General features: G+C 47.5%; 1 protein-coding gene across 3 annotated transcripts in view; it reads right to left on the bottom strand.

The window, feature by feature from the left end:
* The window catches only part of ARID4B (AT-rich interaction domain 4B), a 184952-nt gene that overhangs the window by 97052 nt on the left and 62625 nt on the right, over positions 1-25275 (bottom strand). For all 3 annotated transcript variants that reach the window (XM_074990133.1, XM_074990132.1, XM_074990134.1), the window contains exons 6-8: positions 23927-24006; positions 13939-14030; positions 8943-9081 (exon numbers count right to left, since the gene is read on the bottom strand). In XM_074990133.1, the coding sequence (XP_074846234.1) occupies positions 8943-9081; positions 13939-14030; positions 23927-24006 (311 nt within the window). The remainder of the gene's footprint in view (positions 1-8942; positions 9082-13938; positions 14031-23926; positions 24007-25275) is intronic.

Here is a 25275-nt window from a genome sequence, read left to right as displayed (position 1 = left end):
CACTTCACTACAGCCTTCAACTAAGTCAAATGTTTTATTTCCTTGCTTATAAATTTTAATGTTCATAATATGCTACCATCCCCTGAAATGAACATCTCACTGCTAGATATTCTGCCTTTTTTTGGCTAGCTTTTGCCAGCTTTGACCTCTCTCCCTTCCAAGCCTCCCCACCCCCACCTCAACAGGCACTGCTGCACTCCCAGAGAAAGCCACTGGAGCACACAGGAGGAGGGAGTAGCAAGTGCGGGAGTTAGAGCAGAGGATGGCAGCTACTGCACTCGCCAGAGACAGTTATATGGGCTGATGGTGCAGCACAGCAACTTTTCAAAAAGGAGTGCACAGGTGTCTTTGCTGGAAAAAAAAAAAAAAAACAGGAGCCTTCAGCAAGACTGAACTCCATGGCCAAAGAGAAATGAGCAGAATACCTCACAATGAAAAATTCACAGCCACATATGACAAATCATTTACTAAAGTACACCAGCCAAAATCACAAGTAGCTGTAGGTGTTTCCAGTTAAAAAAAACAGTTAAAAATATTTAGTCAAAAAACGTTAGCTAGTTAAGTAGACATTTTCTTGAAAAATAATGATACAGGTTGAACCTCTCTACTTAGGCATCCTCAGGACCTGACTGATGCCAAATGAAAGAATTTGCCGAACCACAGGAGGTTAATATTGTCTAACAACATTACCAACACTTCCACTGCTTACTGGGCTCTTAGAACACATGTGGGGGGAAGCAGCGGCTGCCGGTGCTTCTGCACGGAGCCCTGCAGGAAGTGACAGCTGCTGGTGCTCCTGCCCAGGGCCCTGGGGAAAGCGGTGGCTGCCAGTGCTCCTGCCCAGGGCCCCAAGGGAAGAGGCTGCCCCAGCGGCTCACAAATAATTGAATTCGCAAACCATAGGTTCGCAAATATTGAAACTCTACTGTAAGTATCTGACTAACCATTTCAATAAGGGAATTAAGATTTTATTTGAGTATTATTTTCTTCACTTGCATTTCTTCTTAAATCATTCCCTTTATTTAATGTTGGCATTGATTTAAAAATCACAGTACTATTGAAAAGTTAACATTAGTTATTTAGCAACAAGCCTTAATTAACACAAGTTATTGAAATGAAATTAAGAAAAAGAAAGGTTACTCACCGTAGTAACGGTGGTTCTTCGAGATGTGTCCCCGTGGGTGCTCCACATTACGTGCTGGGCTCGCCCGGCGCCGCAGATCGGATGTTCCAAGCAGTTTCTGCCGGACCGCGCATGGGCCGGTGCGCGCCGCTCCCTTGTGCGCTCCTGGCCACGTGCGCGATCCGGTCCCCGCCAGTTCCTTGACCAACCGCCTCGGATGCTCCTGCAAAACACTAAACAGAGATCCGAAGCGGGGAGGATGGGCGGGTAGTGGAGCGCCCATGGGGACACATCTCGAAGAACCACCGTTACTACGGTGAGTAACCTTTCTTTCTTCTTCGAGTGTCCCCGTGGGTGCTCCACATTAGATGGCTACCCAGCAGTAACCCAAGATAGGAGGTGGGTAATCGGATTATGTGCAGCTTGTCCCCAAGAGGACCGCTGTTGAGAGACGGGTATCCTCTTGGAATACCCTGTGAAGGGCGTAATGTTTGGCAAAGATGTCATAGGATGACCAGGTCGCCGCTCTGCAAATGTCTTTTAGCGCAACGCCCTGGAAAAAGGCTGTTGATACCGCCACCGCCCTAGTGGAATGAGCCCTGGGCGTGGCCAGTAAAGGAGTCTTTTTGAGTTCGTAGCACAGTTTTATGCAGGATACGATGTGCTTCGAGACTCTCTGCGAAGAGAGACCTTCTCCTTTTGATCTGGGAGTGAGAGAGACTAGGAGTCTATCCGTTTTTCGGAAAGACTTAGTCCTGTCTACATAAAAAGCAAGCCAGCGCCCTCCTCACGTCCAGGAGGTGTAGGCGCGCCTCTTTGTTAGAGTTATGAGGCTTTGGATAAAATGAGGGTAAAACAATAGGTTCATTAATATGAAACTCACAAGAAACTTTCGGAACAAAGGCTGGATGCAGCCGTATGGTTATCGCCTCCTTGGAAAAAAACAGTGCAGGGTGGCGTTGCCATAACTGCCGCAAGCTCGCTCACCCTGCGAGCTGACGTGATTGCGAGAAGAAAGGTCGTCTTTATCGTAAGGAGGCAGAGGGAAACCGTGGCCAAAGGCTCGAACGGTGGTCTCGTTAGCGCATTAAGCACCAGGTCCAAGTTCCATGAAGGTGGAAGCGGTTTCCGAGAGGGGTATAGGTTTACCAACCCTTTGAGGAACCTGGTAACCATGGGATGGGCGAACACCGTGTGCCCTTCCTCTTCGTGTCTGAACGCCGAAATGGCGGCAAGGTGGACCTTTAACGAGGATAGCGAGAGTCCTCCTCTCTTGAGGTCCAGTAAGTACTCTAATATTACAGATATAGGTACCGAAAGGGGGGCTAGCTGTTTGGTAGAACACCATGCCGTGAAGCGAGTCCATTTCTGCTTGTAGGTCTTCCTGGTGGAAGTCCTCCTGCTACTTTCTAGGACTTGTTGCACTTCCTCCGTACATGTGTTCTCTAGGGAGCTGAGCCATGGATTAATCACGCTTGTAGTCACAGGCCTCGGGGGTGCGGATGCACTATGGACCCCTGGGTTTGCGTGAGCAGATCCGGCGCCACCAGGAGGGGCATCGGTGGACGGTCCGACATGCGCAGGAGTAGGGGGAACCATTGCTGTTGATCCCACGTTGGGACTATCAGGATCATTCGGGCTCCTTCCCTCCTGGCCTTCTGCAAGACTTTGTGGATCAGCACTGTGGGAGGAAAAGCGTAAAGTAGGAGATCCAGGATTTCCCTCCAGGAGATCGTGAATGCGTCCCCCAGGGACCCCCGTCCCAGTCCTGCCCTGGAGCAGAATCGTGGGCACTTCTTGTTGTGTTGAGTGGCAAACAGGTCTATCTGGGGAAAACCCCATGCGTGAAAAATCGGTCGTAGCAGATCGGGACGGATCTGCCACTCATGCGTGAGTGCGAAACGCCTGCTCAGCTGGTCTGCCTTCACATTGTGAGCGCCTGGTAAGTACGAGGCTTTCAAGGTTATATTGTTGGCGATGCACCAGTTCCACAACCGGACTGCTTCCGCACATAAGGCACGGGACCGAGCTCCTCCTTGCCGATTTATATAAAACATGGTGGAGGTATTGTCTGTACTCATCCCGACGACTTTGCCTTGTATATGGTCTCGAAAGCGTCTGCAGGCATTGAACACTGCTCTGAGCTCCAGTATATTTATGTGCAGTGACTACTCCGTGGAGGACCACAGCCCTTGCGTCACCTCTTCGCCCATGTGTGCTCCCCACCCTATGAGGGAGGCATCTGTAGTAAGAAAAACCGATAGTTGTGGTTGGTGGAAGGGTACCCCTGTTAGCAAGTTCTTGGGGTTTACCCACCATTGCAGGGATTTGCGCACCTCTGTCGTGGGCGACACCACCCTGTGAACGGTGTGTGCTGCCGGTTTGTATACGCTCGCCAGCCAGTGCTGCATGCTGCGCATGTGTAACCTGGCATTCTGTACCACGAACGTCACTGCTGCCATGTGGCCCAGCAGCTGTAAGCACGTCAGAACCGGCACCGTAGGGCTGAAGGTGATGACTTGCACGAGGGAGCCGATGGCCCGAAAGCATGTCTCTGGTAGATACACTCTCGCTGTAATAGAATTTATGCGTGCCCCTATGAACTCTATGTCCTGTGTGGGGTCTATCTTTGATTTTGCCAGATTGATAACCAGGCCGAGCGAAGACAACGTGCTTGCTGTGACGCTTATCATGCGTACTACCTCCTCCTTCGAGGCCCCTTTGAGTAGGCAGTCATCCAGATACGGGAATATAAACACCCCCTGTCTGTGCAGGTAGGCTGACACCACTGCCAAGGTCTTGGTGAAGACTCTGGGGGCCGAGGAGAGGCCAAACGGTAGGACCTTCTATTGAAAATGTTCTTTGCCTACCATGAACCAGAGGAATCGTCGGTGAGCCGGATGGATAAGTTATGTGAAAATACGCGTCTTGTAAGTCGAGGGCTGCGAACCAATCTCCATTGTCTAGTGCCCTAAGGATGGAGGCGATTGTGATCATCCGAAAGTGTTGCTTGCGCAGGTACCGGTTGAGGCCTCGAAGATCTAAGATGGGCCTCCAGCCTCCTGTCTTTTTCTCCGTGAGGAAGTACCTCGAGTAGAACCCTTTTCCTTGCAGTTGCTCCGGCACTCTTTCCACTGCCCCTATGAGCATGAGATGGTCTATCTCCTGCTTGAGCCTCGCTACGTGGGAGGCCTCCTGGAGGTGGGGCCTGGGTGGAGGTCGTGGCGGTGGGAGCGACTGGAAGGGGATGGCGTACCCCGTGGCTATGATCTCCAGCACGCATTTGTCTGTGATGATCCTTTGCCACTGGTCGTAGAATGGTCGGAGGCGATGGTGGAATAGCCACTTCGGATGACCTTGTGCGATGGTAGTGGTGATGGCGCAGCCCTGGATCTGTGTGTCAAACTTGTGGCCTTTGGCCCTGCCCCGAGGACGCACGGCTCTGTTGGGAACGTCACCTGGGAGTTCTGTACTGCTGGTGCTGTTGATGTCGCCCTTGCTCGTAACCCCTGTGGTACTGGGGACGCTGTTGCTGATACTGGTACTGTCTTTGTTGAGGGTAGTACTTTTTCCTTCTGTATGGAGGGGTGTAAATCCCCAGGGTCCTAAGTGTGGCTCTTGAATCTTTACTGGAATGAAGGACCGAGTCAGTTGATTCAGCAAACAGCTTCTGCGAGTCGAAGGGAAGATCGACGATCTTTGCCTGCAGATCCCTCGGTATACCCGAAGTCTGGAGCCAGGACTCCCTTCTCATCACCACTGCCGTAGCTGTGGAGCGTGCTGCTGTGTCCGCAACATCCAGGGCGATCTGAACTCCCGTCCTCGAGGCTGCGTAGCCTTCTTGCACGATGGCCTTGAGCACCGGTTTCTTGTCCTCTGGAAGCGAGTCCATGAGGGAGGTTAACCTAGTGTCGTTGCCGAAATTGTGGTTCACTAGATGCACTGCGTAATTTGCCATTCGCAACAGTAGTGTGGAGGAGGAGTAGACCTTTCTGCCGAACAGCTCTAGCTTCTTGGCATCTTTGTCTGTTCCCCCTGTCTTGAACTGAGATGTCTTTGATCTTTGTTGCGACGACTCCACCACCAAGAAATTTGGTTGTGGGTGGCTGAACAGGAACTCCATGCCCTTCGCCGGCACAAAGTATTTCTTGTCCGCTCTCTTGTGGACAGGCGGAATAGTCGCAGGGTCTGCCATATCATAGTGGCGGACTCCAAGATTGCTTCGTCAAGCGGTATTGCTATTTTGGAGGAGGCCGGAGGTCTCAGATTTTTGAGGAGCTTATGGTGTTTCTCTTGCACCTCTGCCGTCCGGATGCCTTGCGTGAAGGCCACCCTTTTAAACAGCTCTTGAAACTGTTTGAGATCGTCCGGAGGATGGACACCCCCCGGGGCCGTAGCCTCGTCCGGGGAGGAGAGCAAGGAACCACTAGGATACGCCTCTCTGGACCCTTCCAGTTCCTGTTGGCGATGGTACATCCGCTCGCTGGAAGCTTGCAAGGGAAAATCTCGGGGTTCCATAACCAGTTCCCCCTGAGATACTTGAGTCTCTGTCCCCGTTCGCGATTGCCCTCGGGGATACGGGACCGTCTGTGGGGATCTTTCCCTGGTAGACTGCCGGTGGTGTCTATGCCCCGCGTAATAGGGACGACCATGGCAGCATGGGCACTGTTCTTGGGAAGGTGACCTGGACCACTCCCTTGGTGCATACCCTCTGCGTCTGGGGGAGCGAGATCGTTGAGGGACCTGGGACACTGGAGAGAGCGATTTGTGATAGTACTCCAGCGGCTCAAACCCCAAGAAGGGTGGAGGTGGTCCCAGCCAGGTCGAGGCTGGTTGTAAAAATGGAGACGGGGGCTCCGGGTAGGCTAGGGTGGACCCCTGCCTTCTAGTTGGAGTCTGCAGCATGAGCGGAGCGCTGAGAGAAAGCAACTCTGCAGCCCTGTCTGGAGAGGGGCTGCAGTGCCTTGTTTTCTGTGCAGCCTTCCCCCTCCCTTGAGGGGGTGGCTCCGCCCCCTGACATGCAGGGGATCTCAGCCCCGTCCACGCCCCTCTCAGCACGCTCATAGGCGGTGCCGCGCGGGCGGTGTCCTCCGTTACCTGCAGGCTGCGTGCCTGCGCGCTCTGCACCGCCGGTTCCCCAGGGGTCGGTGCCGCTGCTTGCGGTGCCGCCGGTACCGGCACTTGTTTAGCCGCCGCCCTGCCTGCGGTGCGGGGCGGCTGTTTGATTATCGGAGGCTGAGCCGCCTCCACGTGGCTCTCCGTGCCGCCGCCGATCAGCTGTTGCTGCGGCTGGGGGCTGTGCGCTCCTCCTGTCCCGCTCGCTGTTGCTGCCGGCAGGGATCGGGCTGGGGAGACTTTCCTCCGTTTTTGCGCTGATGGGGTGAGGGAGGCGGCTTTCCTTTAATGGGCCCCGGAGGGTCCCTCCTGCTGCGGCCGCTCCGGCACGTCTGGCTGGAGGGCTTTGTCGAATAGCAGCATTTTAAGCCGCATCTCCCTGTCCTTCCTTGCTCTGGCTGTTAATTTTGCACAGAAGGAGCATTTCTGCGTGACATGGGACTCCCCAAGGCACCTTATACAGTGACTGTGCCCATCAGACGCTGGCATTGCCTCTCGGCAAGACTCACATTTCTTGAATCCTGAAGAGGACATTGTTGGTGAGTCTTTTAGTTGTTAATGGGGTACTTAGCACCTTCTCTGTGCTGTTTTCCCCCTCTCCGATAGCCTGCCGTGGCAGGAGGGCTAATAGCCCTAGGCTCCTGGCCTCCGGTGCTCCGCCTGTTACTAGGACCGGACTGAATTCCGTCCCGCTTGTTGTTTCTTGGTTTTTTTTTGAAAATAACAACTGGCTAACTTAACAATAGACTAAGAACTTGAAAACTTTAAAGAAAACAGCTAAAACCATTGAATACGCTAACTTGGCCGTATCCTAGTCGGATTCCGTCTGCAGCCGACAGCGGTTAAGAGGAACTGGCGGGGACCGGATCGCGCATGTAGCCAGGAGCACGCAAGGGAGCGGTGCGCACTGGCGCATGCGCGGTCCGGCAGAAACTGCTTGGAAGATCCGATCTGCGGCGCCGGGCAAGCCCGACACCTAATGTGGAGCACCCACGGGGACACGAAGAAGAATCAGTAATTATGATTGCTTAGAAGATTATAACCACATTAGAATTTGCTTTTATTAGCAGACTTCTTTATGTGTGTATATATACATTTCCCCTGTATGGTTATAATATAGTAAGTCCCCAATTTACACTGTTAATTCATTCCAAAGGTCACTGTGTAATCTGAAAACCGCATAAATCAGGGCAGGCTTGGGGGGTGGGTTGGGGCCCTGGGAGGTGTGGGGGTGGGTGTTATGCCTGGAGAGGGTTATGGCTGGAGGGGGTAGGGGGTGGGACAATGAAGTTGAGCTGAGACATGGACCCAGGCAGCAGGTGGTTGGGGCAGGGGTTAAGCCTGACCAGGGGGTTGGAGCTGGGGCCACAGGGATGGTGGGTCTTGGGGTTGGAGCTGGAGCCCCGGGAGCAGGTTGAAGCCAGAACCCTGCGTGTTGGGGGAAGTGTGTGTTGTGGGGTTGAACAGGGTGAGCCAGAGTTAGCTGTGGGGGTGGAGACTCATGCACCTGCAGTGGCTGAAAGCCAGAGCCCATGCATGTCGGGGGAAGGGGTCTCAGCAGGATTGAAGGGGGGTGAACCAGGGCAAGGGTGGGTTGAGCTGGCAGGGAGATTAGAGCCCTGCACACACCAGTGGCAGGTGACAGCCAGAGCCCCACGTGGGTGGGAGCGAGCTTGGGCCGTGGAGGGGGGCAGGGTTTGCATGGGGTGCACCGGGGCAGTGTGGTGGAGTACGGGTGGGAGGGCGGGGGGGTGTTGGAGCCCTGAGCAGCATGCCAGGGGCTGGGGTCTCATGTGTGGGTGAAGCTGGAGCCCTATGCGCGGGGTGATAAGCTGGGGCCACGGGGAGGTTGAGCTGGATGGGGAGGGGTTGAATGAGGGTGCACTGGGGGTTGAATGGGGGGGGAAGTTTGGAGCCCTGCATGTGCTGACCCAGCTGCACGGGGGCGGGGGGTGAGCTGGGGCCACACGGGGGTTGGGACCTGGGCATGCAAGGTGACAGAATTGGGGCACGGGGCTTGGAGCCAGGTATAAGGGGGTTGGAGGGGAGCCCAGGCATGCAGCTGGAGCTCTCTGCGGAGGGAGGTGAGCCTGGGGTGCACAAGGGGGGGTGACCTGGGGCCACAGGGGAGGGGAACTGGAAGAGGGGTTTGAGCCAGCAGGGGGCTTAATAGGGGGGTGGGGTGAGCGGGCACAGCTGTCAAGTGGCGCCACTCTGAGAAGCAGGGACAGGCAGCTAGGTGGGGTAAAAGCCTTCCCCCTATCTTCCCAGAGAGGTGCCTAGTGCCGCTCCGGGAAGGGGCTCTCAGCCTGCCTAGCTGCCCTCAGCTGCAGGAAACTAGTCAGGCTGAGAGCCCAGGAGCTTCACGTTGTGCAAAACTTGCGTTAAAACGAATTTTGCGCAATGTGAAGATGCGTAAAGCAAGGGATTATTGCATGAATTGGGGGTCAGCTGCACAAGAGTAGGGTTACGCACTCTGGATTCACGTATTCTGAGACCCTTCTGTATCTGTGTATCTGCGGATCTGTGTAACTCAGACCCATGTAAGTTGGGGACTTACTGTACTAATGAATTTTAAGAAACATATTGCTGTGTACTTTGGTTGCATGGGAGTATTACATGACAAAGTAAAAAGGATAATTGCTATTCATTTGTTGCTTATAAAAAATTAAAAGCCTTTACAAAATCTATATGAAACACTTACCAAGGCTGGAAACCACAGAATTTTCTTTTTATCCACATTAACATAGTCTACACACACAACTTTTCCTAATAATTCATCAATTTGTTTCCTATCATCTTCATCTTCATCACTGGACGAGGATGAAGATTCTTCTTCTGGGCTATAATGGAAAACAAGAGAGGCTTAGACTTTACTTCATGATAGTGTATAGATTTACAACCTGCAAATTAGAGGGGACACAAAACTAACAAACAAACAATCTAAAATTTAACTGAAGCAAGGATATTAAGAGATTTTTTTAATTTACTATAATACATATACAGAAACATAATGGCTCCAAATACTTTAATTACAAACATTTTTCAGTGTGTACTATCAATCACCACAGCATAAAAACACCCAATTATACTATTTATTAAATCTTTAAAAAGGCCTTTTTTCCCCCTCCGAAATAAGGTGGGTGAGGTAGTATCTTTTATTAGAACATCTGTTAAGAGACAAACTTTCAAGCTTACACAAAGCTCTTCTTCAGGTCTGGGCAACCTACTCAGTAACACATATATGCAAACTCAACACATTAACACGTGGTTTAAACCGGGATGGCAATTTTCTAGCTCATTATAGGGGCTCTTTTACATACTTTGTTTTATCTAATTCTTAACTCCCCCACACTCCTCTGTTCTCTGATTTGCTCACCTTGATAATTTTTTTCTGATTTGTCAACCTTGATTACTATTTTTGGTTCTCTGTGCCTTAAATATTGAGTCTGTTCTGGTGTGGCTATGGTCTGAAGAAGTTGGTCTATCCCACAAAAGCTCACTTAATAAATGATTTTGTTAGTCTTTAAAATGTTACTGGACTGCTTTTTTGTTTTGCTAGTAGATAGACTAGCACGGCTATCCCTCTGTTACTAACGAAATGCATGGTGGAACTTGCTTTTTAACATAAGTAGTTAAAACACATGGAAAAGCCACAAAACTTTCTTTTTAAAATAGCTATCCCATAAATTAATAAACTTTTTAAAAAAAATCTTTAAAGAAACCTTTCAGGCTGCTTCGTAAGACTTTGGATTCTCTTGTGGAAATGGGAGTTTGCACCCATTTTGCACAGCCACTTTGCCTGATCAACCAGTATGAAGAGGGAAAGGAGAGAGAGAGAGAGAGAGAGAGACTGTGTGGGTAAGGGGGGAATGTGTACAGAAATTACAGCTGAGATTTTCCTCATAGTGTGTGCACAATCTACCTTTACTTCAGTCAAGTCAGTGGTGACAGAAAAAAAAAATATTGCAGAGGGAGATGTCTCTGCAGACAGAGAAACACAAGGGGAAAGTAAGTTTTAGTGACAGAGAGAGTGAGAAGAGTATATTAAACTGATTCTGCCACAAGTCAATTTGAAGCAAAAGGTGAGGCGATCCATCACAAAACAAATGTACTCAGGGAGCAGAGCAATGGTTTGGGCTCATGTTAAAATATGCTGCCTCTGAAGTAAAATTTTATTCACAAAACCTACAAGCATCATTGATGATGCTGATGGAAACAAGGAAGTAAACTGAAAACAAGTGTTAATTTCAAGGCTGCGTCTACACTGTGAGATAAATTCAAATTTATTAATATCAATTTGCAATTATTTATAAGTTTAAATTTTACCACCTTTACTTCCCACATGCTCCTTACCTAGTTGACTCATTGCTGCAACACTCAAATTGGCTAACACCAACTGCTGCAGCAGTGCATTGTGGGAACCCATCCCACAGTTCCCTCATCCCCATAACATTCTGGGGATTCTCCATGGTCTTAAATCATCTTCCCACATTGCATTTTCCTCATTCCCCTCCTGATCCCTGAAAATATGCCAATTCCTGAAAATAATGAAGGGCCCCTCAAAGTTAGCAGAAAGAGCATAGAAAAGGCTAAGAAAAAATTTTTTACTTTATTGAAACTAATACAGGGACACTGAAAAGCATGAAGAAAGAGAAGATAGGAAAGTTTTTCAGAAAAGAGAGTTTCTGATGGGAAGAATCTTTGGCCTTCCAGTGCACTATAAGGCTTCTGTACAACTATGTTCTCAACTAGCCATTCATTGCTGTCTGACCTCCCATCACGTGATCCCTGAAAATAAAGCAGGGGCCTGGACTGTGTTCTAAAGTTAGAAGGAAGAGGATAGAAAAGTCTAGGGAAAAAAGATTTTTTGGTTTACCCCCACATTATATTGTCAACACAGGTGCAGTGACTGTATTCTCAACTGGCCATCCACTGAGTGTCCTACCTCCCATCATCGCATGGGATAGCTGAAAATAACACAGGGGCCCGGACTGTATTTTAAAGTTAAAAGAAATAGAATATAAAAGTATAGGAAAATAGAACTTTTTGGAAATGGCCAGCAAGCTCCCGAAAATATTTTTGGTGGGGTGTGTACAGGGGCGGGGGGGTACTGTGGTCTGCAGCTGCTGAAGTATCCCCCCCTCAAATATCTTAGCCGCCAGGAGAGAGTTCCCCGTGGTAGCAGCAAGCCCCCGAATAGGTTAGCCACTGAGGGAGACTTCCCCATGGTGGTTGCAAGACCCCAAACATCCTTCCCACTCTTGGAGCCCTAAACATATGCAATCTCTGACATGGTGCTGCCTGGCAGCATGGTCAGCACCAAAAGGCAGGCACATCCTTTTATTGGCCTGGAAGCTACCCATGTGATGTGGCAGAGCAGGGAAAGATGCAGACAGTGTGACGCCCGTGGGGGAGAAAAGGGGGTTCACACACAAATGTAAACCACTGTCAAGTTTCTCAGCATCTTATGCAAGCATGACACCTAGCACAGCCCAGTGTGCCACGTAAAGTGGCGGGGCAGTGGCTGGCGCTAGGCAGCACAGAAAAAAAACAAGTGTGCAGACAGAGCCACAAACTCCGTCCAGGAGCTATCTGTAATGCGTAGATGTAATCACAGCACTAACAACAAAGAAAGAAAGGCATTTCTCAGGCTCTCATATAAACATGAGCCCACAGTCAAAGGCTCACTGCTTCTGCTTGGAAATTCACAGTCTTCTTGTTACTGGAGAGCAGTGGCCAGAGCAGTGAGGGGCATTGTGGGTTACATACAGGACCCCTCTGAAGGCTAATAAATTCAATTTTAAGACATTGTGCTTCCACACTGGTCTTGAATCAAACTTCGGAATTTGAGCTTGACACTATACCCTTCAGATAAGTGTGATTTTGTAATCTTGATATTAGTGCACCCTAGGCACATGGGGCTACTTGTGGACCACATGCACCCTAGGCACATGGGGCTACTTGTGGACCCAGGGCACATGGGGCTACTTGTGGACCACATACACTGGGGTTCAGAAGGGCTGAGGGGGGCAGAGTGGGGCTGAGGCTCAGAAGTTAGTAGGGGTGACAGCAGTAGTAGGGGTGACAGCAGTAAGTCAAGGGCTGAATGGAAGTCAAGGAGCAGGTGGGTGCATGAATACATGGGGACAGGCAGGAAGGAGAACTGAAGTGGGGATGCAGAGACACACAGGGATATGGGAAGCAGGGTGCATGAGACGGAATGGAGGACACATGAGGACAGGGAAGAGGGCTGGCTGAATAGTAGTGCAGGAACACTTGGAGGAGGAGGAGGAGGAGGAGGAGAGCCAGGCTACATGGGCAAATGGTGTGGCTTCAATGACATCTGGAGAATGGGGACAAGTGATTGAATGGTACAAGGTAGGAAACAGACAGCATCTGCATGGGGATGGCTCCTCACTACTGTAACGCTCCCTTCTCCCTCAAAAATACCCCCAGTTGTTCCATACTTCTCCCACCCACACCCAACCACCCTCCAGGTTCACTCGCATGCTCCTTCCTAGTAATTACTTCCCTCTCCGTCTGTTCCTTTCTTAGCCCCTCTCTGACTCCCCCAAGCCTGTGCACTGCTTCTGAGGGGAGCAGAAAATGTATTTCTGTGTTGTGATTTAAATGAATTCTCAAAGTTCTGAATTAACATGACTACTAATGAATGTATTTCTCAGTAAACATTCCTGAATCAATCTGATTGCCTGCATTACTATAGACACACTTGCTGATAGGTATTTTAAAATAAATTACCAAAATAATTGAAACTGACATAATTATATTGTGTTATTTTGATAAATAAAATATGAAGAATTTTAAAATACTGTGTGCATCATTTTAAACATTTTGGCACAGAACTCCTTCAGGATTAAAAGATGACAAATTAATTACACAGAGCAAAATGCTGAACATAACCATAGAAATACTATCCAAGAGGTCCAATCACAATGTTAAAAGGACAATAACCTTAGTTCATTATACCCATGTTAGCTTTGATAATTGTGTTAATAACTTGTGCTCAGCTCTGGAAAGCAGAATTATTCAGAGAATTTAATATAGATTTCTTGTAGATCACGACTATGAAGGTGGTCGGTACAATGGAAATTTGGCCACCATATGTGCAGCAGTTTATTCCTCAGTGTCATATTTATTACAAATGTTGAACCCTTTTGAAGATGGTGAACAATCTTCATCTACAAAACTAGAATTATGGAAAGAATTCCCAAAAGCCTGCTCTAGGACCCTAGAGACTAAACAGATCTCATGTCAGAGAGAGAAAGACTTTGTTCATGCACACTTGTAACTATTTAAAAAAATTCAGATTCCAATACAACTGCGCCAGCTTTATTCAGAACCTATGCTAGTATTCTGCAAGATAAAAACCTACTGCATGATTTTTGCTTTGAAAGCTCTTTATTTTTTGCCTTTTTCAAAAATCCTGTTCACAATGAATACTGATATTGTGCTTGCTTCGCTTGTTGTAATTTCTACAGTATATCAATGCAGGGAGACTTATTTCCTGACTTTCCTTTCACTTGTAGCATAATGTTACTTTTCATAAAACCTGCTAAGTATCTTAATAATTTATAGAAGGCTGCAATATACAACAAGTGCTGGAATTAATGACTTAATATGAGAAGATAAATTAATGCAGAATTCAAACAAATGATTGAAAAGATATTTAAACTTACATATGATTAGATCTCCTTCCTCTATTTGTTTTCTTTCCTATGACAGGAGTCCCAAAATGTTCAGGATTCGTGAGTGGGAGCTGATCTAATGTCTGTTGGCAAGATTGTTAACTTCATTAAAATACAAACCAAGCATTTCTCAACAATTATACCACGTCTAAGTTTGTACATACTTCAATAAAAGTATTTTTCTAACTGGAAATTCTCCCTATTGACAGTGCACTTAGAGCAGAGATGGCACTGCTTTAAAAACAATGGCCTTGTCTTTTACAAATTAACATATGAAAACAACTAACTTGTGCCACACAAATACACCTTGAAGGCCCTGCTCTCAAACAGCTTATCGACAAAGGGGAATTAAAACTCAGGCAGAGGAGCTGAAGTAGCACCACAAGATACCCCCTGAGCTATGTTAGATGATAAGCATTCTCCTTCTAAAGCACCCTTAAACCCTCACCCCAATTATACATCTAAGGAAAATGGACAAAGGACCAAGACAGTTACCCGTTTTGTAACTGGTGTTCTTAGAGATCTCTTGCTCACATCCATTCGAAATTGGGGGTACACAGGCACGCACCCAGTTGCTGGCAGCTCTTTGCCCTAGCCAGTAGCCATAGGGTTGGTGTGGTGCCCCCAGAGTGGCACCGATATGGCAACCAATATATGCACCGCCCACCTCCGCTCAGTTCCTTCTTACCAGCTACTCCAAGGGTGGGGAAGGTGGGAGGGTTTTGGAATGGACATGAGCAACACATCTCGAAAAACACCAGTTACAGACTGGGTAACTGTCACTTCTTCAAGTGATTGCTCACGTCCATTCCAAGTTGGGCAAATACAAGCCAATGCCTAGGGGGTGGGGTCAGAGCCATCATCAGACTGCAGAAAAGCCCTGCCCACTGCAGCGCCTTCCAATGCATGCTGTGTCAAAGCGTAATGTGCTGCAAATGCATGAACCGAGGACCAGGTGGCCACCCCACAGATGTCCTGGATAGGCACATGCACCAAATACGCCACAGATAATGCCTGCACTCGCATGGAGTGTGCACTAACCAAAGGGGGAGGAACCCCTGTGAGCTTGTAACACTCTGATGCACATCACTATCCAGGAAGAAATCCGCTGGGAGGAGAGTGGAAGGCCCTTCATCCTATCAGCAACTGCCACAAAGAGTTGCTGCACTCTTCTAAAGGGCCTAGTACTATCCATATAGAAGACCAGCGCCCTTCTAACTTCCAAGGTATGTAACCATTGCTCCCTCGCGGAGGCATGGGGCTTTGGGTAAAACACCAGTAGTGAAATGTCTTGGTTAACATGAAACTTGGAGACCACCTTAGGTAAACACACAGGGTGAAATCTCAGCCTAACCCTATCCTTGTGAAACCCTGTGTACAAGGGGTCCACTGAAAGACCCCTCTACTCACATACCCTCCTGGCTGAGGTGACTGCCACCAGAAATGCTGTTTTGTAACTCAAACAGCAGGGAGCAAGCAGCCAGGGGCTCAAAGGGGGCCCCCATAAGCTCAGCTAACACCAAATTGAGACCCCATGGGGACAGTGGTGCCCGAACCTCGGATCCACTTCCTTCTGAAAACTTTCGACTACGGGGTCTGAGAACACAGAAGACGTTCCATGACCCAGGTGAAAGGCTGACATAGCAGCTAAAAGAACAACAAGAAGTCTTGTAGCACTTTATAGACTAATAGATATTTTGGAGCATAAGCTTTCATGGGCAAAGACCTGCTTCATCAGATGTTTCAGAGGGGTATTTAAAGAGTGGGATCCCAGTAAGAGGGAGGGCCAGAGCTGACAAGGTCTGTTCAGCAAGGTGGAAATGGCCCAGTATCAACATTACTTATCACAAGAGGAAAAAACAAGTTAGATCCGACAGGGAGATGTGAGCCTTTGTCAGAGTCAGAAACCACGACCCCACCTCATGCATCTGATGAAGCGGGTCTTTGCCCACAAAAGCTTATGCTCCATAATATCTGTTAGTCTATAAGGTGCCACAAGACTTCTTGTTGTTCTCAAAGCTACAGACTAACACAGCTACTTCTCTGATACATAGCAGCTAAGTGTACCCTAGCTGAGGAGAGGGACAAGGCCTCCTGTACCAGACCCCATAGATAATCTAAAATCAACAGGATGCAGGCTTGTGTGGGAGATAGCCCTCTGTGAGACACCCACACTGAAAACCTTTTTCACTTAGCCAAATAGTCACCCTCGTGGAGGGTTTTCTACGATTTAACAATACTTCCTTTATGGGATCTGAACAGGCCAGCTCTTGGTCCCTCAGTCACGGAGCATCCAAGCTGTGAGGTGTAGCGACTGGAGACTGGGACAGTGCGGTCTCCCCTCTTGCTGAGTCAGCAAGTCCAGCTGGATTGGTAGTGTCATTGGTTTGCAGATCAACAGGTGTAGCAGGGTCAAATACCAGTGCTGCCGGGCCCATTCTGCTCCTACCAAGATGACCAATGCCCCTTCCGAGCGAATCTTGAAGAGGACCCTGTGAACTAGCGGAATTGGAGGGATTGCATTCATCAGCCTCCTCGACCAGGGGACACTGAAGGTGTCTGCCCAGGACCCCAGGCTCTGATTGCGGTAGGAACAAAACATCCCACATTGCACACTGAGGTGGGAGGCGAACAGGTTCGCCTGAGAATACCCCCATCTCCGCAAAATAGAATAAACCACCTCCCGGTGGAGAGACCACTCGTGATCTGTAAAGGACCTGTTGAGTTGGTCCGCCAGTGAACTGCGCGCACCTGGCAGGTAGAGGGCCTCCAGCATGATGTTGGGCTGAATGCATAAGTCTCAGAGCATTGTGGCCCTGTGGCACCAGGAAGAGGAACGTACACCCTCCTGTTTGTCGATATAGTACATTGCTGTCATTTTGTCTGTACTAACGGACATGCAATGTTCTGTCAGATTGGCCTGGAAAGCCACTCTTGCTAGTCTGATGGCACTGAGCTCCCTCACATTTATGTGGAGTCGAAGGTCCGACACACTTCAAAGAGCCTGGGTTTGTAGCTGACCCAGGTGTGCTCCCCACCCCTGGTCTGAAGTGTCCATTATTAGGGAAATGGAGGGCTGCTGGGGCAAAGGGGACTCCTGTGAGGACAAACCCCTTGTCCAACCACCAGTGCAGGGTTGACAAAGTCCATGTTGGCACTGTAACCAGCAAGTCTAAACTGTCTCTTACAGGGTAATACACCAATGACAACCACAGCTGCAGGGGGCGCATCCTTAACATGGCATGTTGTATCACGCAGATGCACACTGCTGTGTGATCCAGCAAATGCAGGCAGCACCTGGCCATTGTAGTGGGAACTGCCAGGCCCCCATGGACCTGAACCTGTCGTCCCGCAGGAACACCCTGGCACATCTGACGTCCAGTCATGCCCCTATAAACTCTGTTGACTGAGACAGGGCCAACACCAGCTGCCTCATTGATCAAGAAACTGAGGCTTATGAAGGTTTGATGGATCAACTGTACATGCTGAATCACCTGCTCCCTGGAACAACCCTTGACTAGCCAGTTGTCCAGGTACGGGAACAGCTGCACCCCTTGCCTGTGTAGGTGTGCGGCTACTACCGCCATGCATTTGGTGAAGTCCCTTGGGGCTGCAGACAGACTGGAAGGCAGAACTGTGAACTGATAATGGTTCCCATCTGCCATGAACCCGAGAAACCTCCTGTGAGGAGGGTAGATTGAGATATGGAAATATGCGTCCTGTAGGTCAAGAGCCACGAACCAATCCCCCCAGCTCCAGCATCAGGAGTATGAGACCCAGGGATATCATACGAAATTTTACCTTTTTCATGAACTCGTTGAGACCCCTTAGGTACAGGATGGGTCTCAAGACCCCCTTTGGTTTCGGAATTACAAAATACCGGGAATAAAACCCCTGTTCCCTGAACCTGGGAGGAACTTCTTCTATGGCCCCAGAGCCCAGCAGGGATTGCAATTCCTGCCATAAACAGATCTCATGAGAGGGGTCCCTGAAGAGGGACAGGGAAGGGGGGTGGGAAGGGGGGGTACAAACAGAACTGAATAGTGTAACCCCTCTCTACCGTACGCCGGACCCACTTGTCTGTGGTGATGCTGCACCACATTTGGTAAAAGGGGGATAGGCAAAAACACAAGAAGTGGGGATGCTGGAGTGGGTGAGATTGGCCAGACGCTCCCAATCATGCTATCAAAACTGAGGCTTGGGTCCCTGTGGGCCATTTTTGGTGGCCTTGAGGTTGTGGGCCTGAATGGCACCTGCCCGTCCTGTTCCACCTTCTACTGCCATCCCTTCGTGGCTGCAGAAACGTCTTTGCAGAGGACGGTGGTTAAAATGCCTGCATGGTTGGCAGGTGTATGCAGGCCCAAGGAGCAGAGGGTATGGCCATCAAAGAGAAGGTCCTGGATCGTCTGCTGAACCTCATGAGGCAGGCTGGAAACCTGCAACCAAGCCCCTCTGCGCACTGCCACTCCAGAGGCGGAAACCCTTGTGGCAGGGTCTGCAGCATCCAATGTTGCCTGCAGGGCTGCCCTTGACATCAGTTTGTTCCACGGCTGTGAAGTCCTGCTTGGCTTCAGGTGGCATCATCCCAGAGAACCTAAACAGGTTGGTGACTGTATTGTAAGATACCTGCCAGCCAGAGCCTGCTGGTTAGCAATTCTTAATTGCAATCTTCCCATTGAATAGACCTTCCTCCCATAGAGGTCCAAGTGTTTAGCTTCTCTATTTTTGAAGGAGGGACACTGGAACCCTTGGCGCTCACTATGGTTAGGAGTGTCCACTACTAGGGAGTCAGGTGCAGGGGTGAACACATGTTCACTGCCCTGGGATGGGACAAAGTACCATCCCTCATTCCTACGGGCCACAGGAAGGGCAGAAGCAGGTGTCTGCCAGACCATTTTAGCTGTAGCGGCAACTGTTTTGATCATGGGCAGAGCCACCCAAGTGTGGCCTGTGGAGGACAAAATGTCCAGGACAGGGTCCATCTCATCCTGGACCACCTCCGCTTGCACCCTCAAGTTTTGGGCCACTCTCCTAAGGAGCTGTTGAAAAGCTCTGCCATCCTCCAATAGAAGTCAGGGCGATGAGCCCACCACCACCTCATCTGGGGAGGAAGAAGATGATAGCCCTTGTGTCTCCATTTGGAGGGGAAGGGCAGTAGTGACCTGTTCCGGCACTTGGCCCCCATGGAAACTACGGGCAAAGACAGAGCTGGCAGAAGCACCAGCTGCCCATAAAACCCCATCACAGGTGGCACAAATGGCGCTGCTACTGCTCCCTGCACTTGAGTCAGTGCTGGTGCCTGGGCCAGTACCTGCCCCATCATCACCGTAGGTACAATTACGGATGGTGCCAGCAGTGAAGGGGTCCAGTTTCGCTACAACAGCGCCGAGGTCAATGCCGATGAAGTAGGTGCAGGCGGCTCCACGATGACCGCCACTTCCTGTCTTTGTTCTGGCGGTGGGGCACCCAGTGATGCCGACAGTGCCGAGCGCAGGACTGGTGGGGGCCCCGGCTCCATTAAAGGCACTCTAATGGCCTTGCCCTGCATCGCGCACAGGATCCAGAAGGGCCACTGCTGAGTCGCCTGCGAAGCCAGTGGCCAACCCATATCATCCAAGCAACAACTACGGTGCCTGCAACGGCTATGGTGTGACCCTCACGAGCTTCTGCTTTGTCCAGAGCTTGAGTAAAAGGAGTCCAACTCCAACACCAATTCAGGGGCAGATGACCACAGCAGGGCCATCAGAGTTGGTGCTGGTGCCTAAGTATAAGGCAACTGAAACTGGCCCACAGTCTGCTGGGTTGGAACTGGAGTGCTCGACACCGAATACACTGTCAGTGCCAGCATCGACGGGAGCGCAGGGGTCGGCGCCGGTATCACGTCCATGAGCTCCGATTGCTCCATTTCAGTGCTACAGTGCCTGTGCTCCATAGATGGAGAAGAACTCGGCACAGTCATCTGCAGAAGTCCTTATGTCACTCATAACGCGTCTGGCGTTGATGGCACAGAGGAGACTCCACTCTCCACTCCTGCTGGAGACTCTTGAGGCTTAAGAGCCACCTCCATTAAGAGAACTTTAAGCCGTTGGGCCCTATCTTTCAAAGTTCTGGGCTTTAAGGGCCTTACGATCACGCAAGTGTCCCTCCCCCAAGTAAATGAAACAGGCTGAATGGGGGTCACTTTTGGGCATAAATTTGTCACATTTTGAAGAAGTCTTAAAACCTGGGGAACCAGAAATTCCCCAGCACCAAGGCACTGAGGTGGACAGAAGTCCCACCTCCGCTATTAGTTGAACAGTAAGACTAACTATCAAGTATTAAAACTATTTAAACTTCTTCAAGAACTATTTACACTACAATAGACTACTAGCTAAAGAATTGAGCAGAGAAAGCAAGAGCTCCAACGACCAGCGACAAGAAGGAACTGAGTGGGGAGCAGGGGAGGGTGCTGCATATATTTGTCACCATATTGGCGCTACTCCAGGGGTGCCACATCAACCCTATGGACACTGGCTAGGGCAAAAAAGGTTCCAGCGACTGGGTGTGTGCCTGCGCACACCCAACTTGGAATAGACATCAGCAATCACTCGAAGAATAACTGAAATTAGCAAAGCAGCCTTGCAGAGACCAGCAAAGCCAAATGAAGTTAATGTTTCTTATTAATGCCAAAATCTTGCATAAGTGTGTTCTTGTGAAGGTGAAGAACAGAGTCTGGCAAGATCAACATGCTCCTCAAAGATTCTAACAGATTTATTTAGGAAGAAAGGCTGAAAAGAGCATGAAATCTTAATTTACATGAGAATGGAAAAGAAGGATATCACAGGTGTCCAACACTTTATATAGGAGGCCTTTGAAATGGAGACATCGTTCTCTGTTATCATTCACAGTTGTATGTATCCAGCTGCAGAAGCAACTGGTGAATGGGAATATGTGGGACCATGGGCCCCATGACCCTTCTCCAGCCCAGGGAAGGACCAGGATAACTCTCCCTCATCCCAGGCTCCACCTCTCCCCACCCCTGCTCTGCCCAATCCCCTTTTCACCTCTGCCCTTATCCTTTCCTCCTTCACCAAGAATGCAGCTGACGGACAAGCAGGGCTGGGAATTCGGCTCCCCGGCATTCAACAGCAGTAGGGGTTCAACCACCATACACTCAACATCGGTGGCAGAGGAAGCAGAGCAATGCAGCCCCAACTTGCTACACTCCCCCTGCTACATCATTCACTTCCGGCTGCATGGAGTTGAGTAACCCTCTTGTGACCGAACGTTCCTTGGGATGCCCCTTATTGAGGCCATTATTACACCTTTACTTGCTTGGTTCTCTTCTACCCCGTTGGATTTAACTCCATAGCAAATAAACCATCATCTACAGTTCACACACTCACAAAGGCATGCATCATATTCATAAAACAGTGTTACTATATAAAAAACAGAACATCCCAGAGAGGGAATGTATCTGTATTAGTATCTACCAACTCATGTTGTATTAATGTGTTATAGTATATATATAGTATAGTATACATAGTACTTTAATACAATGTCAGTTGGGAGATACCAATATAGATACACTTCCTCTCAGGAGCATTCACTCTTTTGAAAAAGAATGTTTCCTGCCTGTTAGTTACACAATAAAAGAACATTACCAAACTACACTTCAAGAGGTGTGAAAGCTTTTGTTGTCTTACCATTCTTAGTACTACGCATATTGAAAATCTAATGTATTCTTCATAATTTTAATTTTTTAAAAAGTTCTGTGGGTAAAACTGAACTCATTGTATGAATCCCACCTCTTTTAAACCAAAAAGCAGGCATACAATTTACCAGTGAATGTGACAGAGGTTGCATAATTACCCTACACAGAATGGTGGGCATGGACAGAATTAAAATCCTAGCTCAGAACATGAGAACAGCACTGTGGCAAAATTCTAAGGCTTTTGTTACTTTGGTACAACTCATATTTCTTATGGGTCTGAATAATTCTCACCCCTGAGCAATGTAAATTATACCAGCCTAAGCACTGATGTAGACAGTGGTACATAATTGTGAAAGCCTTTCCCATCAACATAACTACCAACCCTTGAGGAGGCAGGAGCTACTATGCTGGGGGGAAGAGCTCTCTCTCACTGGCTTACAGATCTTCACCAGAAACACTACAAACGATGTACAGTAGAACCTCAGAATTACAACTGACAAGCCAGACACATCCCTCCTTTAACAATGCAATCAGACAGCAGAGACAAAACAAGACAGTAAGTACAGTATTCTGTTAAACATAAACTGCTAAATAAAAAGGAAAAGTTAAAAAAAGATATGACAAGGAAAGGAAACCACTCTTGTGCTTATTTCATTTCTTTTTAGATGGCTAAATAAAGCATTTTTATCCTGTATTATAAAGATTCAAAACTGTACTAAGTCAATGTTCAGTCATAAACTTTTGAAAGAACAACTATAAAATTTTGTTCAGAGTTACAAACATTTTCCCCAATCCTAAGGGGCTCGTAATTCTGAGGATCTACCGTAGTTTAGCCATAGCCCAAACGCTAAAGAAAATGAAGCTATGATTTTAACTTTCAAGTAAGTACCCATCATGAACCAATTAGTGGAAATGTAGAGTAAACATGCCAATGACAGCAAGGGAATTGGAAATCAGTGATTTTGGGTACACCAAGTCCTCAAATACCTAAAAAGAAGAGGGACAGGCAAAATAAAATATGGGAGAAGTTACCTTAAAATTAGGTTTCTGAAAATCAGATACAATAATCTGGGTTGATGGACTCTCTGGTTCAGACAGCAGGAAAGTAGATTAATCTATATAATAATCTTGGCCAAAAGTGTTCTAATATGGATTCCTAAAGTTAGGCTCCAAAAACCGTATCTATATATATAACCATATGTATAAGCAGACCAATGTCCAGAAGCACTGAGACCAACAAATCACAAAAAGATCAAACACCAGGAGCAGATGCTCATCATCTTTGAAAATTAGGCCACTAATAGTTAAATTCCTATTTATAGCTCCTATTTATGTATTTAGGAGCTTAATGTTAGGCACACACTTTGAATTTTTAGTGAGAGCATCTAGGCACCTTAACAAAGGCAAAATAAAGAAAGCCTAATTCACAGCAACTGAGAAACATGCTCAACTGAATATAGCCCAAAAGGCTAGAACACAGGAGAACATTTTCTCAAACAGCTCTTTGATAAGTTAGAATGTTCATATATATTGGTCCGTCAAGCAGATGTCTATCTGCTTGTGTATCTGTACAGACAGTCTTATGTAATAAGCAGAACTAAAAGTCTAATTTAACACTGCAGTTGTTTAGAAAATTGTTGCAAGCATTTGTATAATTTAGAAGTAATTAGTCTGTGGGCCAGAAAAACAAACAAATGTGTCTTACGTCTGGAGGGGCAAAGATTCCTTCACAGTAACAAGTGACAAGAGGCTACTATCAACCTAAAACAATACGCAGGTGTATCTGAGATTTTAAATGTATTAGCTATTACAACACTTACAAATTAAACATAGTAATTTGCATCAGCTCCCATTAAAATATAATTATGTGAGTAGACAGAAATCATAAATTGTATCATGCACTGCACTACCCTTTTTTCAATCAATGGTTACAGATAAAGCTAAGAAAAGTACTTATAGTAAAAATAATTAAACTTATTAAACAATATCAATATTGAGCACCATTACACCAAGAATAAATACGAAGTGTCAATTTTGATGGGTAACTTTTAGTTTGGAGAGTTCACTCTCAAATCTCATTTCTGGGTGTAAAGGAATGAGTTAGACTTTGTGGATTATATGTTGCATAGTTACCACTTCAGTGCATCAATAGATTTAACCTTTGAAAGTCAGAGGCACTAATTAAATTGATGAAACTGGGATGAAAGGCACTGTTTTGATTTTTTTTTTTTTAAATAAAAACAGCTGTGAAACTAAGATGTGTTCATTTGGATGACAACCACTTACCTCACTTTCAGCAAAATGCCTCTCTCCTTTGAGGCAAAGAGAAGAGCGTCTAAGAGTCTTCTCATCCCCATCATCAAATACTGTCACGGGGGTGGGGGGGGGGGGGAAGGCAAATTATTAGTTAATATACTGAAAAAGGCATATTTGGCTTCTATTTTCCTACTATACAAATATCCTCTGCACAGTTCACTGATATTTTTTTCCCATATGAAATCCAGTATTCTCTGTGATGGGGCACTGAGAACCACCCTTTTTGAACATGACACCCAACCACCCCAGTTTCATCACTAAGAGAGAGCATCAACATAAATGGTGAACTGTACTTTTCTATAACACGAGGAATATTTCAGGGAATTAGAGAATTGAGATCAACGATTACTCCAATGAGCTTGTGCAATTGGAATGTAACCCCAAAACCTGCAGCATATTTGTGCTTTCTTCCTTGAGTAAATAAAGTTAAAGCGCTAAGTTTCCTAACAGCTTGAGAGTCAGTAAGCACAGCAGAAATGTCTTATATAATTCGGGCCTTTTATCAGGGTCTGCCCTCTCCAAAGCGCAAGCTGATAACAGGAGAAAATTCCACATGGTATAACTAAAACTTGGTAAATCCCTGCATTACATACCATGGACAGTTAGACTCTGTATACTGTATATACTGTGTTTATTTTGACTAATCTGTTTATCTCCTCCACAACCCCTTGCTGAGAGCATCCTAATAACAGAGAACAACTTCCTTTCTTTTTGATAAATAATATAACAACATGAACTCCCCACAAGAGGAATGTCTTATCTGGCCAAAAAATGTGTGCGACCTGTAGAAAGCATATGCTATCTTTGTTACAGTTGCATATTCTTTTCTTTCATCTCAATTGAAAACCTTCAAAATACACCAGCAAGGTATCCTTTCCTGTTTTCTATCAGACAGAAGTACAGTAGTATATTACATTTAAAGGAACTATCCTGAAATGGAAAATTTCAAAGGAAACCAAAAGATCAAGGTTTCAGGAAAAGTCACTGAAATGCAAATAATCTATTCCAAGATCTTAGAGAAAGGATAAACTTGCCCATCAGCAGGCTTTTTCTTGAAGATGTAGAACTCTATGCAAAAGCTCTGGACACCAAGTAAGCCAGGTGCCTGTACATACACAAATGATGTTACAAAGATCAGAAGTTTCAAGGGCATGACTTAGTCCCTGTCCATACGCCAATAATACTGCTTTAACCATATATTGGTATTATTAAAATGTAAAATGGTAATGACCCCACATCTCAACAGTGTGGATGCTTATCAGCATTGAAGATGCCTTATGCCACCATAGCAAAGGGAATAAACTATACTGATAAACTAC

This window comes from Carettochelys insculpta, chromosome 3 (genome assembly GCF_033958435.1).
Source record: "Carettochelys insculpta isolate YL-2023 chromosome 3, ASM3395843v1, whole genome shotgun sequence".
Taxonomy (NCBI): Eukaryota; Metazoa; Chordata; order Testudines; family Carettochelyidae; genus Carettochelys; species Carettochelys insculpta.
The sequence above is the reverse complement of the archived record's forward strand: the minus strand, read 5'-3'. Positions and strand labels throughout refer to the sequence as shown.